This window comes from Astatotilapia calliptera, chromosome 7 (assembly GCF_900246225.1).
Source record: "Astatotilapia calliptera chromosome 7, fAstCal1.2, whole genome shotgun sequence".
NCBI lineage: Eukaryota > Metazoa > Chordata > Actinopteri > Cichliformes > Cichlidae > Astatotilapia > Astatotilapia calliptera.
This window is the reverse complement of record NC_039308.1, coordinates 55,549,963-55,562,927: the sequence shown is the minus strand read 5'-3', so window position 1 is coordinate 55,562,927 and position 12,965 is coordinate 55,549,963. Positions and strand designations below refer to the sequence as shown.

The window sequence follows — 12,965 nt, the reverse complement described above, 5'->3', positions numbered from 1 at the left end:
CTTTGAGGAAAGTCTTTTTGTGTTAAAGCCTTTGAATATCTATTCTTTATGATCTCTATTCCCTCTGCTGAAGTTCAGAGTGTGCGTGAACAGAGGAAGGGGAAGGGTGGAATCATAACACTGATGATGAGATGACACCGAACATACTTTGGAGAGCATTTTTGATTCTTTACACATTTTCCTAAACTCAGACAAATATATCCAGAAGCTATCACTGTATTCCATAAGCTGGTTCGATGAATAATGGTTGTTATGACAGGGAGCAGTGTCAATCAGACATGATAGCTTGAAGAAGTAAAATAAACATGAAACAAGGCAAATAAAAAGAGAGTTATATAAAGCTCTCCTTGATGTTCAGCATCGTACCTCTTTACCCCTAGTGTGTCTGTTCTATAATGGCACAAAGTAGGGATGGGTTGTCGCTGTCTTTTTCATCTCACTGCCTTTTGTTAGTATGTTGAGAGAGGCAAAGAGAGAGGGAGAGTGAGGAAGGAAGAAGAAGAGGAGGTTGCTGGGGATTGGACCCAGTCCCTGCACACCCAATTAAAGGAATCTTCTGCTCAAAGACACAGTCTGGCAACATGTGTTCTGACATTTGTCTTCCTGAGTGTTGTGATTTACGGTACCATGGAGCTAAAGGCTAAATTAGCAGCCGCCCAACATCAGAGACCCCACAGTAATATTGGATGGGTGAGGATTGTCAGATAGGATCAAGCATGCAGTGTGCTGTTGTCTTGTTTTCATCGTCGCGTGCAATAGAACGGGTTGGCGACCCTGGTGCTTTGTTGATAGATGAGTCAAAACAATGCTTGCTGTAATTTGGGATTTGCAAATTCAATTCATTAGCATTTTACTGAAACAGCATGTTAATCAACATCAAATCGGGGATAAAGCATAACATTTAGGACTTATTAGAAATGTCCATGCAAATAGACTCCAGTACAACAACTGTGCCATAAATTCCGCTTTTATGACGCCTACAGACTTCCAGTTCAACCGAGATTCTCCAAGAGCAGATAATTCTGCTTTCCTGTGCCTTACTGGGGTTATAAGGGAAGGTGATGCCATAGCTGAATTATCTTATGTGTTCCTAATATTTTGTCCGCCCAGTTAAGATTCTTCCAGGAAGGTTGCACACATGTTGACAGTGTATATCACATATAGAATGTTATACTTTTGCGTTACTGATGTATAAACTTTATAATTTGTCAAAAGCTGGGAATTATTTAAAGACAATGCAAATTAGAACAGCATCCAATATTATAGCGTTACCATTGTTTGTGTATATAATGAGGTGAGTGGAAAGCAAGCATGGTCTACCACTGTTTAATAGTAGGTAACCTTACTTTTTTGGCTACTGCTTGTGAACTCTACATTTATGAGTACAATATAAAGTATTCCATCCACAGTGTGGGGTTGTTTTCGTTCCTCTGAACCTTTAAAGCACAATCTCTAATCGAGATCCTCCTTCCCCAGACACAGCTTTGATCTCTTCCTGTGGGACCTGTTTGTGCCACTAAGGATTCTCTGATAAGCCTTACAACCAGGCAGCAATTACACTACTAATTACACAAGTATAAAACCCTGACCTTGCACTTAATATACCTGCCTCTGTGCTGTGTCGCTGAATTCCACTTCTACCGACAACTTGCACGCAAACAAAAATAGAAACAGACTGTAAGCACAAATGAAAAACACCGAAGAGTCTTTATGCACAGACGGCATAGCTGCTGCCGAGTTACGGGGTGTACCTTCCCAGCAGCCGGTGTAGGGGTGTGATCTCACAAGGTGAGCGGATGCTGGAGGAGAAAGCTGCCTTGCGGTCAGTTGGGAGGCAGCGGGCCTCAGGGAAAAGCTCTTAACTTCTGTCAGGCACAAATAACCACGCCATTTTTCACCCTGTGATTTTTAACTGAGAAAATGATTCCAGTCCCCAGTCATATGAACTCTATGCACATGCCATGAGTCAATTCTAGCTCTGATAGAAAGGAGTTCAGCTAAGCTGCCAATCTTTATTTCTTGCGCAGTTCAGTGTTTTAGGGTACTTGGCATAATACACCCATCTAGACGGCATGAATGCATTATCGTGTAACTGACTGGGCATGAAAAAGTGCAGTGTGACACATCTGACTGTCTTGATTTTATGCCTTTGTGACCAAGAAGCATGCTGTAAGACTGTTTATGAAAAATAAATATCAAATGTCACATGTACAAATCCTATCAAGAATTATTGGAAATCTCAATGTCACTGAAGTCTTAATGTGGAGAAAAGCAGAGGCTGGGTAGTGAATTACATTTTATTGTCAACCCTGAAAAAAATAGAAGAAATAATAGATGGAAGTTCAGAATTAAAGCGGTTATTCAGTAGGTGGAAAGTTTTCCCTTTACAAAGAACGCGTTAGAAACCTTAAGCTGAGTGTGGATACCGTGATGTGATTTACTGTGGTCAACATGCTGCTAGGTGGTGCTAGTGGCGCTGCTTCTGAGGGAGAGATTACACTCCGAGGAAGCAACACTGTTAGATTCACCTGCATTTGCCAAAACCCTAAAAGTGTGAAGCCATCTCGGACTGAGCTATATCGCCTTTCGGATTTTATATTCCAAGTGTGCACTATGTGTATGTACTGTAGAAAATACTGTACTTCCTGTGTTTGCTGAAATAACAGCAATGACTTTTTATCTGCCTCCCAGGCTTGCACTTATGAGGCACTGATTCTTAAAGTGAGAATATATGAGAGCGTGTGCCCCCGTACTCGAGTATATTGCCACACATCAGATCATTTAACACTTTGAACTGTCAGAAATGTGTCACTCAGTCTCTCTCTTGATACCTTCATCTGTCAGACTGAAATCATAAATACAATCATTTCCCCAATGTTGGCTCTTTATTCTGTCAACCGTTTCAAAATGTGACTGTGCCTCTTCATTTCCGACCCATGAATAAGTGAGAGGCCATTAATATGTCTCTTTCATTACACTCTGGCACTGCACTGCATGAGCATGCACAGAACTGCGTGTTCACTGGGCTCTGGTTCTGATGTCCGATTTGTAAGGCAACAAAGAAATGTCACCATGTCTGGATGGGGAGAAGTGTCTTTCCGAGAATTCATATTTTGTTCCTGTTTAAATAAACGAGAGCAAGAAAAGGAGTCGCTTTCGCATAGTAAACTAAATGTGTTCTGGTTTAAATCATGAGAAATTTTCTGCATGTCTTTTAGTGAATTACTATCTTGGAAACAGACACTAAATTATCTTTTTCTGGAGAAAAAATAAATAAATTGTGATCAATCATAGACTAACATATCACCTTCACCCTTAGTGTTAAACAGACTTTACAGCATTGTGAAGAGCTTGTTTGTGCTCAGATTTTGTTTCCCGTTTTTTCTCCTTTTCTTCGCACCTTTTTGTCTACAGATCACCCTGTGGTTTGACAAACACATTTTTTTCTTCCTTTCTATCGCCACTCCCAAGACAAGATTAGAGGGGAAACTCATCAGTCTCCTTGGCTGCTGTCTGATAAACTTTTTATTTGAAGGGTGTCCTGTCTCATGTCTCTGGTGTCTTCCTCCAGTGCACTCCTGATTTGAAATATAGCCTTACATAATGAGGGAGAAAAATAGAGCGGTGTTGCACCCCTGAGCCAATGTCAGCTTAATCAATCATCTGATCACGGCAGGCATGCTTACTCTACTCGCTTCACATCCGCCACATCCTTCCCCCTGTTCAACGATGTGACAGCAGCATAATTCATTTTAACTCAAAAATTAAAGCAGCAACATCAAGCTTGTCCTTGCATCTGTTTGGTCTAAACACACGGCGATGCTGGTCTTGGTGTGCGCTTTTGCCGCTTTTGTTTGTGTAGCAAAGTCGATGCTTTCCTTTGCACGCGTGCTTATCGGAGGAGTGTTTGCATGTACTTGTGTACAGTGTGCAGTTTACCGGGGTTGCCTTTGCGTGCACATGCCAGGATGTATTTCGCAGATGTGACATTTGTACATTTTTCAGATGTAACATTTTGAGTGTGTTTACGTCTCAAGCTCAAGTTTCTTTGCTACAGCGCTGAGCATTCAACAGGCGTGGAATGCGAGTGCGGGGTTCACGCGGTCAAATTGCACCAGGTCAGAAGGTCGGGGAAATTTGGAGAAGCTAAAGCTGAGCAGAAGGAATGGAACTTGGCCTCTTCGCTTGGCAGTGAGAGATTCCTTCTGGCTTTCTGTCAAAAAGTCGGCATTCAGCAAAGCATAACTCCAAAAGTTATATCACGCTCTTGTTGCTGAGTTACGTGCAGGAGTGTTGTAATAAAAACATGAAAACTGACTCTTTTTGACAAAGTACCCCATGTTATTAGTCCATACTTAAAATGCTGCATATTTTAGTATGTCTCGTAGCATTGATCTGTAGTTTTGCATGGATTAAACACCTTTCTTTATTATGTGTTCTAAAATTGGATACAGCTTAATTACAAATTAGAAACAGCATAAATCATATTTACATATGCGGATTCTTTCACGTTTTTTCCCCCCAAGGCTTTGTTTGTCACTATTCACCTTCACGTTAATAAAGTTTGTGCGATACTCTCAAAAGCTGCACTTAATGCTACATTTTCCCTAAGTCACTACAGCCAAACGGCAAATCTGACATCATGACAGAAGGAAGTCACATTTGGCCCGTTGAAGCTAAATAAAGAACTCAATAGAGACACTTCATAGCCTTTTTTTATTGCCCTGCATCATATTATCAGCCTCATCGTTATTGTATTAATAGAATAATAATACATAAGAAACAAGCAGCTCTGCCAGCTTTCCTTTATCATAAACTTGAGTGCACTGTAATCAAAAATCAGTGAGAGCCACATCATGCTTCATTTAAGCTATTTAGAGAAAATGTTAACCGTATAAGACAGTATAAATTAGAATAAAACTACACTACTACAAAGCAACAGCTACTTAGTTACCATACTGTGTGGTGTCAGAAGCCTAGTTAACCAGTATGCACTGAAGCTCATCTGTATGAAGGCAAATGTTCAGGACAGTATAAATATATGTATTACAGAAATATGTGTAATGTCGTTGGGTATTTGGCAACACGCAGCCTAACTCTGCTGAGACAGCGAGACCATGTCAAAGTCCACGTGCGCCGCTTTTAAGGGGCGGAGTTCAGTCTCGCAGCTTGCCCGCTGATCACATGCAGGAAGCATGGAGTTTGTAATTTGTGCGCAAAAAAAAGCGGGATACGGACGGCGGTCGGCTGAGTGACGTTTGAAGGCAGCTATGCACGGCGCTGCAGCTTCACGCACATTCTGTCAATCCGCTCTTTTATCACGCACGGCGAAGACACGCAGCTTATTCTGCCAGTGACGGGAAGAGCTCAAGCAGTAGTCATAATAGGCGAAGCACGCTCCTCCCACCGGATGGTGGAGATGATGATGATGATGATGATGATGATGATTATGTTAATTGTGATGATGTTGATGAAAATAATGAAGAGTGTTCTGATTATCCCCGCTTGAATGCTTGGACGTTAAAGTTGAATACTTGGCTGAGAGCAGCCGACAGACTCCTATATGCTTATGGCTGGCAAGCCCAGTGAAGGAATTTGAAGTGAATATTCCCTGCACCCCTACAGCTTTTGGCTGACGTTAGAGAGAAGAGAGATGGGTAATATGGCGATAATTATAAAAGTTCCATATTTAACAGGGATTTTTTTTTTAAATTAAAGCAAAAATAAAATAACAACCCCAAGAATAAAGTGTTTTCCTAAAATTATATTGATTATTTTTAGATCGACAGCCTAAAAGAAATAGATTATGTAGCTACAGGCGCAGTTGCGTGCACAAGGATGCATTTTTGGCCACACTGTGCAGTTTTGCAGTTTATAATTCATAGTATTCTATCCCGGTTTTCTTATTTTGCATATAAGCAAATGCAGAGATGTAAAAAATCTTTGGAAATGGTTCGACAGTAATAGAAAATCGATATTACCATGCAAAACTGCGCGGGGTCGATCAGCGTGGATTACTTTCAGGCCTACATCTATTCTTCGACTATTGACAACCTCTCCCTTTCCAGTTTGCATGACTGGAGCTCTCACTAGCGCTGCTAGTGGACAATCAAACCTACACACCCACCTCCAGACACACTCGCATTTCTCATTTCTTACTTCTAAATTAGATAGCGAGACGTGGTGTCGGAGCTCACAGGTCGCATAGAATTAGTTTGAAGTATCAGCGGTAGTTAAACAATAAATCTGAAATTCAACATGGAGTCCCCTCCAGATCCAGCGAGCGACCCGGGCAACAGCGCCTCGGAGCCGGCTACCCCGGTCAGGGAAACCCCGGTAAACCTGGAGACGCTCCGGAAAGCGGACCATCCAGCCCCGGTTCGAAGGCAGACCTGTTCCAGCACCAACAGAGGTAAGCGAACCGATTTCCCCCTTTTCACTTGATGAGAAATACGGAGCGATCGGGGACATTTTCATCAAACTTCAAAAATGAATTAAATCGCGTCCCCCTTGAATAACTGCACACTGTCTAAAAATCACCCAACCACAGGTACACAGCTTTTTATTTATTTTTTATTTAGTACCACAGCGGCGATTACCCACTTGGTCGTAATGAGTGCTTCGGTGTGGGATCCTGGTGTTTAGGCTCTGCTGACAGCTCAAATCATAGGGGGTGATACGGTCACAGATGTCACATTTACTCTGACTGCAAGATTAATCAATTATCCAGGAACCCGGAGTTGACCAACGGGACCTTCTCCTCGTGCCAAAACGGGCTAACGTGCTCGCTCTAACGCGATATTGTCACAGAGTCGAAAGTGAACTTTGGGAAACTGTGGGTTAGTTTATCGATTAGTGCTATTCGCCTTCGCACAGACGTGTCCTCCACAGTGCCTTATACAACACACTGTACCGTCTGGATGGATTTTTCCCCCTTTTTTACATTTCCAGCTAACAGATTTGCGCTATTCCTGTGTGGAAAAAGACGCCCCAGCAGCTGGAATTTGTTTAATGCCAGCAAACAGTGTTGCAAGCATTGGAGGCTTCTGCACGCCTTTTGCGATTAAGCCCCCTCCCTTCAATACGAACAGACAATGAAAGCCAAACGAGCCCTACATTGCAATTAGCCCGTCAAAACGTCTGCATTGCTGCATGAGGACTGTTTCTTTTTTACACGATTTATCCATCACGTCCCGTCCATGTTGTACAGTACAAGACAGTATTTAACCACACCCCCTCTCGGCTGTATCCAGCACAGGCTAACCGGGCTCACCCAAGTTCAAAGAAATAGTGCTTTCTCTGCTGATTCCTGACAAGCAGAGTTGGTGTGGATACATGGCAGCGAAGCGACCGGTGTAGATGTGACATTCATTCATTGAACGACGTTTTCTTTTTTCTTTTTTGTGAGCGCACTCTTCCTGTGCGCAAGGGTATATTTAGAGTGTGATATGGTGATTGTGGAATGTAAGCTGGTTATGTAACAGGTTTAGCCATAAACAGAGGCGCGCAACTGAGAGCAGAAATCATCATCTTAGATCTTTTCACTTTATAAAGTGGTTACCCCCCCTTACTCCTCGTTATCACCGCGCTTGTTTTATATAGAAAAAACAGCCCAGTTCAGCGACTATTTATATGTATTTACCGCTCAAGCGAAACTGTGTGACTTTGTGGGCTGGCACAGCCTGCGCGCTTATGTAATAGCGGGGCAAAGACAGGTAGTTGGGAGGCTTCGTGGATTGATTTCTTTTTTCACAAGTCTGACTTTGAGACACTCCTAACCTGCTGACCCATATTCACCCCACCCTTTTATGCACAGGATTAAAGTGCGTCTGGGAAAGAGAAAGACAGGAAAAAGAACGCCTTTGGTCTGTTATGTAATGCTGAATGGGTGAAAAAAATGTCTTCACTGGGGCAATCTCTGCACTTTGAAAGGAGGTTCTCAGCACGGAAACTTTATTTTGGCCTTTATACAAAGAAAACAGATTATCGTTGGATATTATTTAGCATAGGAGGGCTTAAAGAAAACTTTTGAGAACTTTTCAAAAACTTATTGCAAGTAAATATTTGTCTGACATCGCTTATGGTTAAATTTCTGGAATTATTTTCTCATGTTTAACTGTGTAGTTCAAATCCTGTTTTGTATTTTAGCCTTTCATACAGGTGGGAAAAGCATTAGAAACTTTAACTCCACTCTGTTACGGTCAGTCGTCTAACCTTTAGAACATTAATAAATATTACAGTGAGATGACAACGTATTGTAATGCTACAAAGGAAGGCCACTGGTTGTTTTAAAAGACCCCCAAGCTGAGGTCACGATGGAGATGTCTTATAAATGTAATAATCTAGAAATATTTACAGCATTCATCATGCAGGAGAGCAGAAGAAAAGCTTGCTTTCATAAAGATATTATGCCATAATTGCTTTATTCAATTGAAAGAACACATGTTCTATTAAGGAGAAGCTGCAGCCGGGTTATTGCGTAGGCAGAGTTGATTGTAGGGTTGCTTAAAAAAATAAAACAATAAAAAAGGAGAAAAAAAGAAACAGTAAAAAAATATTTATAGTTCACAGCAGTGTTACAGACTTCTGAAACATTTTTTAGGATTACGCTTCCACGCTCAGACTCTGGCTTTTTAGGCCAGGCACGGAAACCAACATCTGAAAGGCGGCAGACACTCGCTTAAGCGCAGTTTCCCTCTTTACAGCAGCTGTATTAGACTTTCTGAGGATGCACATTGCTTATCCTGCATGCAGAGCGTTTACTGTTTTAACCCTGAGTGCTAATACCTTATAAGTAGAAACGGCTTACTTCAGCAGAAGCTCTGCTGTAAGACTTGAGTGGGTCAGAGAACAGGCCTTGAAGGGCTTTTGGTATATCATTACTGGAAAGAAGAAAGGGTGTTATTTTCATATTGCAAGATCTCTCCGTTCACAAATTTGGAAACAATCAATATTAATGGCTTAGTTATGTAAGGTGACGGTCTCTGCAGAGGTTTGAAATCTCACAGTTGCACAGGGAAGCACCGAAGCCGCGCGTGTGATGAGAGACCTGGTGTTTGCATCCGCATTTAACATTAGTTTGTTCGACTGCTGAAAATGTGCGTGCTTCCTAGAAGTGTGGAATTAGACTCCACCGAATGATGCTGATTGATATGCTTGTCTTCTTGTGCTGCGCTATCATTGTCATGTATGCAGACTGTGAGTCATCTGAAAATCATTTTCCTTCGTTAGGGAGTAAGAGGTTACTCATAAAGTACAAATAACATTATGTTGGTTTAGAACAGCGTAATCTGTCACTAGGTGAAGTGTGATGTGGTTCCCTGTGGTGGAGAATATTACAGAGCCTCCTGCTTATTAGTTTGCCTCCGTCTCATATCTCGATTAATTCTGATATGATTTTTTTTTTAGCCTGAATAACAGCTTTCTTCCTATTGTTTCACTACATCTAGCGTTATTGTAGTTTTTCCCACCACACATTTTTGTTTCCATAAAATAAAAAAAGTAACCTGTTCTTCAGGTTTCAGTGTAGAGAAGTCTTAACATACAGTGCAGCATATTGCGTGATCCAGTCTAACGGAGGAGAGTTTAAACATTGTCACTCATCTCTTAATGAACACGTAGCCACAATTTACTCAGAGGTTTTATTTGTGGGGAGTGAAACGAGAGCTCTCAGCTAGACAGCCAGCATTTATTTAGTCGTTGTTGAAAGAGGACGGATGAGGTACAGCAGCATAGAGTTTTAACTTTTTGCACTAAATCTCAGAAAGCTGGCAGTTGGCTGAGGTTAGCGCGCCTCTCGAATGGACAGCGGCATTTCTGTGGCCGTGGCATTCTCAGATTCAGTGAATGAGGGCACTCTGCCCGCTGGAGAGCGTGAAGGTACAGGTATAGGCTTATAACTTGGACAGCTTGGACAGATCCAGGAGTGGAACTCCATTATGTGTCCTTTTTTTCTGGCTGGCTGGCTATAACATAATATCAAATCTGAGTCCTCTTGCGTTTTCAATTCTGAAATGTGGGTGAGGTAATGATATCATGAACTGTTTTATTGCTACCCATCAGACACTTAACATCGTTAAATGTTAACAGTCAGTCTTTCTTCAACCATACACCGAGCTGTTGCATAGATGGTGACAACTGTTTCTCGTTTTGACTTTGGCACTAGAGCTGTTGGAAAACCCCCCCCCGATCTTCTGTTCTTATGAGCTTCAAAGGTCAAACATTATTTCAGTTGCATCATGCTTATCTAGGCAGTGTACCTGTGAATATCAGCATAATGTTAGAGTTAGTAGTTGATGAGCATTGATTGAAATATTGCCAGGCAAGATGTGAAGCTTTTTTTTTCTTGCTGTCATTTCAAAATATGAAATTAGCAGCACAGTGGCTCAGTGGTTACTACTGTTACTTCACAGCAGTGATGTGTGTGGTGACTTTCACAGAAAGGCGAGTATAGATGATGACAGGAAGAAACATGCTTAACAAGACACATTAGATGAGATTAAAACAGATCTTTTTATGATTTTTTGATCTTTTATTCTTTTATATAAACTGACAACCTCCTGCAGCTTTCTGTACTCTGCACGGACACGTCTTAACCTTTCGGCAGTTGTTTCTGGATGAAGAATTATTTTAAAAATGTACTTTAGTATTTACCATCAAAAGATTTAGCATTAGCTGACAATTACAAGTACTGGAGGAATTGTTTAGTAAAATTATACTGCACTATGAAAATACCCAACTCCTTGTCTAAGGAGCTTGGTGGAGAGTCCCTAAATCTGGGCGTCTCAACCATTTGACCCTAGAACTGAAGAAGCTTCTCGGATGAGAGGTGAAACGTCTTCAAGCAACTTAAAGAAGTCCACACACCTTTCTTTCCAAGCTCCTTAGACTACGATGACCTGGATGACTGAGAACCTTCACAGACCCAACTCCTCGTAAACCGTGAACTATTGGAGCATTTAACTTAAAGTATTAAAACAAATAGCAATTATGCTGCATAAAAATATTTTCTTGCGTTGTTATATGAATCGGTATTACTGCTGCATGTTTGAGCTTGAGCTTTAAATATTTTATATTCTGTCTAATCTCCTGTAATTTATCATATTCTGTAAAATTGTGTTTATAGTCGCTGTCCTGTGAGGATGCCATTTCTTAAAAAAAAACCAAAAAAGCAATTTAATGAGCTCACTGGGATTAAAAATATCAATAAAAAATGAAGTTGATATTTTAGCGAAACACTGGGGTTAAATTTAGTACGTCCAATCAACCAAGTGAATTCTCATAGCTGATAATCTGAAAGTGATGGCCGAGCCTGCACCTGTGCAACTTGTCTGCTTTATTAAACCAGACGTGGCAGGATTTGACGTCCCCTCTCCATCATTGATGCTTTCTTTGCTGTTGTGCTGAAGGAATTATTAAAAACTTTTTCACACTATACTCTAACTCCGCTACATCACACAGGTTGGCCAAGGTGATTAGCTAGAGAAAACCTTGTTGTTGAGATGATAAATCATGGAGTGCTTGTTTATGTACTAATGTTAGCTCTGTCTCCACATAACATGTAGTCTGTAACTGATATTAGAGTAGTAAAAGCAGAGTCAGCTTTTCTAGCATACCTCTGAGTTTCCCACCAAAGCCCAGCAGTTTGTGGACATGCAAAGTACCAGAAAAACCGATTGTCTCTCAGCTTGCCAGCTAAGCTTTGCGAAAGGGCATTTCCATCATAATGCTGGCCCCGTATAGATTCCAGAGTCAAGCAGAATAAAGCCTGCTTCCAGAGACAATATCCAACTGTGGCCGCAAGATGGTAGGAAATTAAAGGATGGATGCAAACAAGTGAGCAGTTTTATGACATAATACTGTGAAATGCAAGGAGACAGATCACTTTCACACTGGTATATTTTAGTTGGTGTTAGTTCACTGGACAAGCTCTGCCTACCTTGCTTGCCCTGATGAAGCAACACTGCTTCACAGCAAACAAAATTTTCCTCCAGCCCCTGTGTTTGATGAATGCATTCTTTCACAGGGACGGTCGGCCTAACCTAGAGCTGGCTTAAGTTACCTCCAACTAAATGTGATACCTAAAAAGCACATATGTTCAAAAGCAAATCAAGTCATAATACTGTGTGTTTGGACAATGTATGTTTAAACATTTTCACAACTTGACAATAGCCTATTTTGTTAGTAGTACAATCCCCAAATGGTACTCATAGGTGTGGTTAGTTTTATGGGTCATTAACAAAAGTTTGGTTTCTGAACACAGGCACAAAAAGCACAAAAAAACCATGCTTTTTTCTGCATTAAATATCAACACAATTAGCAGCAAACTGCATGTCACAAACAGTTAATCAGTTTGCACAGGTGATTTAAATATTCTCCTTTCTATATTTTGTGCCTTCAGAAGGGAAATCCCAGTAATACACATCAAATCAAACCAAACTTTATTGTCAGTTTGCTTTGCATGCAGCTGTAGTGTATGCAAAATGAAAGGGCTTTTCTGCAGGGTCAACACAAGCGTATGCAACAGGGTCAGTCATAAAAACCTTTTCCACTTCTTGCATGCAATCTTATCACCGTGTTGTCTTTGTATATACAGACAGTACTTTTTTAATGCCAAAACACAGTTTACACTGGCACAGGCGATTAGAAAACCAGAGCCAATTTGGATTAATCCTGACATAAATATTTTATTATTTGCACATTATGGTTATTGTCAACATCAGTGTGTAAAGCTAGACCCCAACTTTAATGCATACAACAGATGTAGGGTACTGTACAAGAGGGACAGCAAATATCGTCTCAGTGTTGAAGAAGGACAAGCACTCTTTCGTGCAGACTTGGAAGAGCTGGTATAAAAAAGCATCATACAGAACAGAGGGAAGCTGTATACAAATACTGTGAGGTAAAAAAGAATGCTGCTCCAAGTGGAAGCATGACTGATTTTCTTTTAACATCTTGTGCAATTC

General features: G+C 41.0%; 1 protein-coding gene across 1 annotated transcript in view; it reads left to right on the top strand.

Annotated features, from left to right (window-relative positions):
• The first annotated feature begins 6,012 nt into the window (after positions 1-6,012).
• roraa (RAR-related orphan receptor A, paralog a) overlaps positions 6,013-12,965 on the top strand; it is a 187,545-nt gene continuing 180,592 nt past the window's right edge. The window contains exon 1 of the mRNA XM_026175912.1: positions 6,013-6,412. Within this exon, the coding sequence (XP_026031697.1) occupies positions 6,259-6,412 (154 nt within the window). The 5' untranslated portion in view covers positions 6,013-6,258. The remainder of the gene's footprint in view (positions 6,413-12,965) is intronic.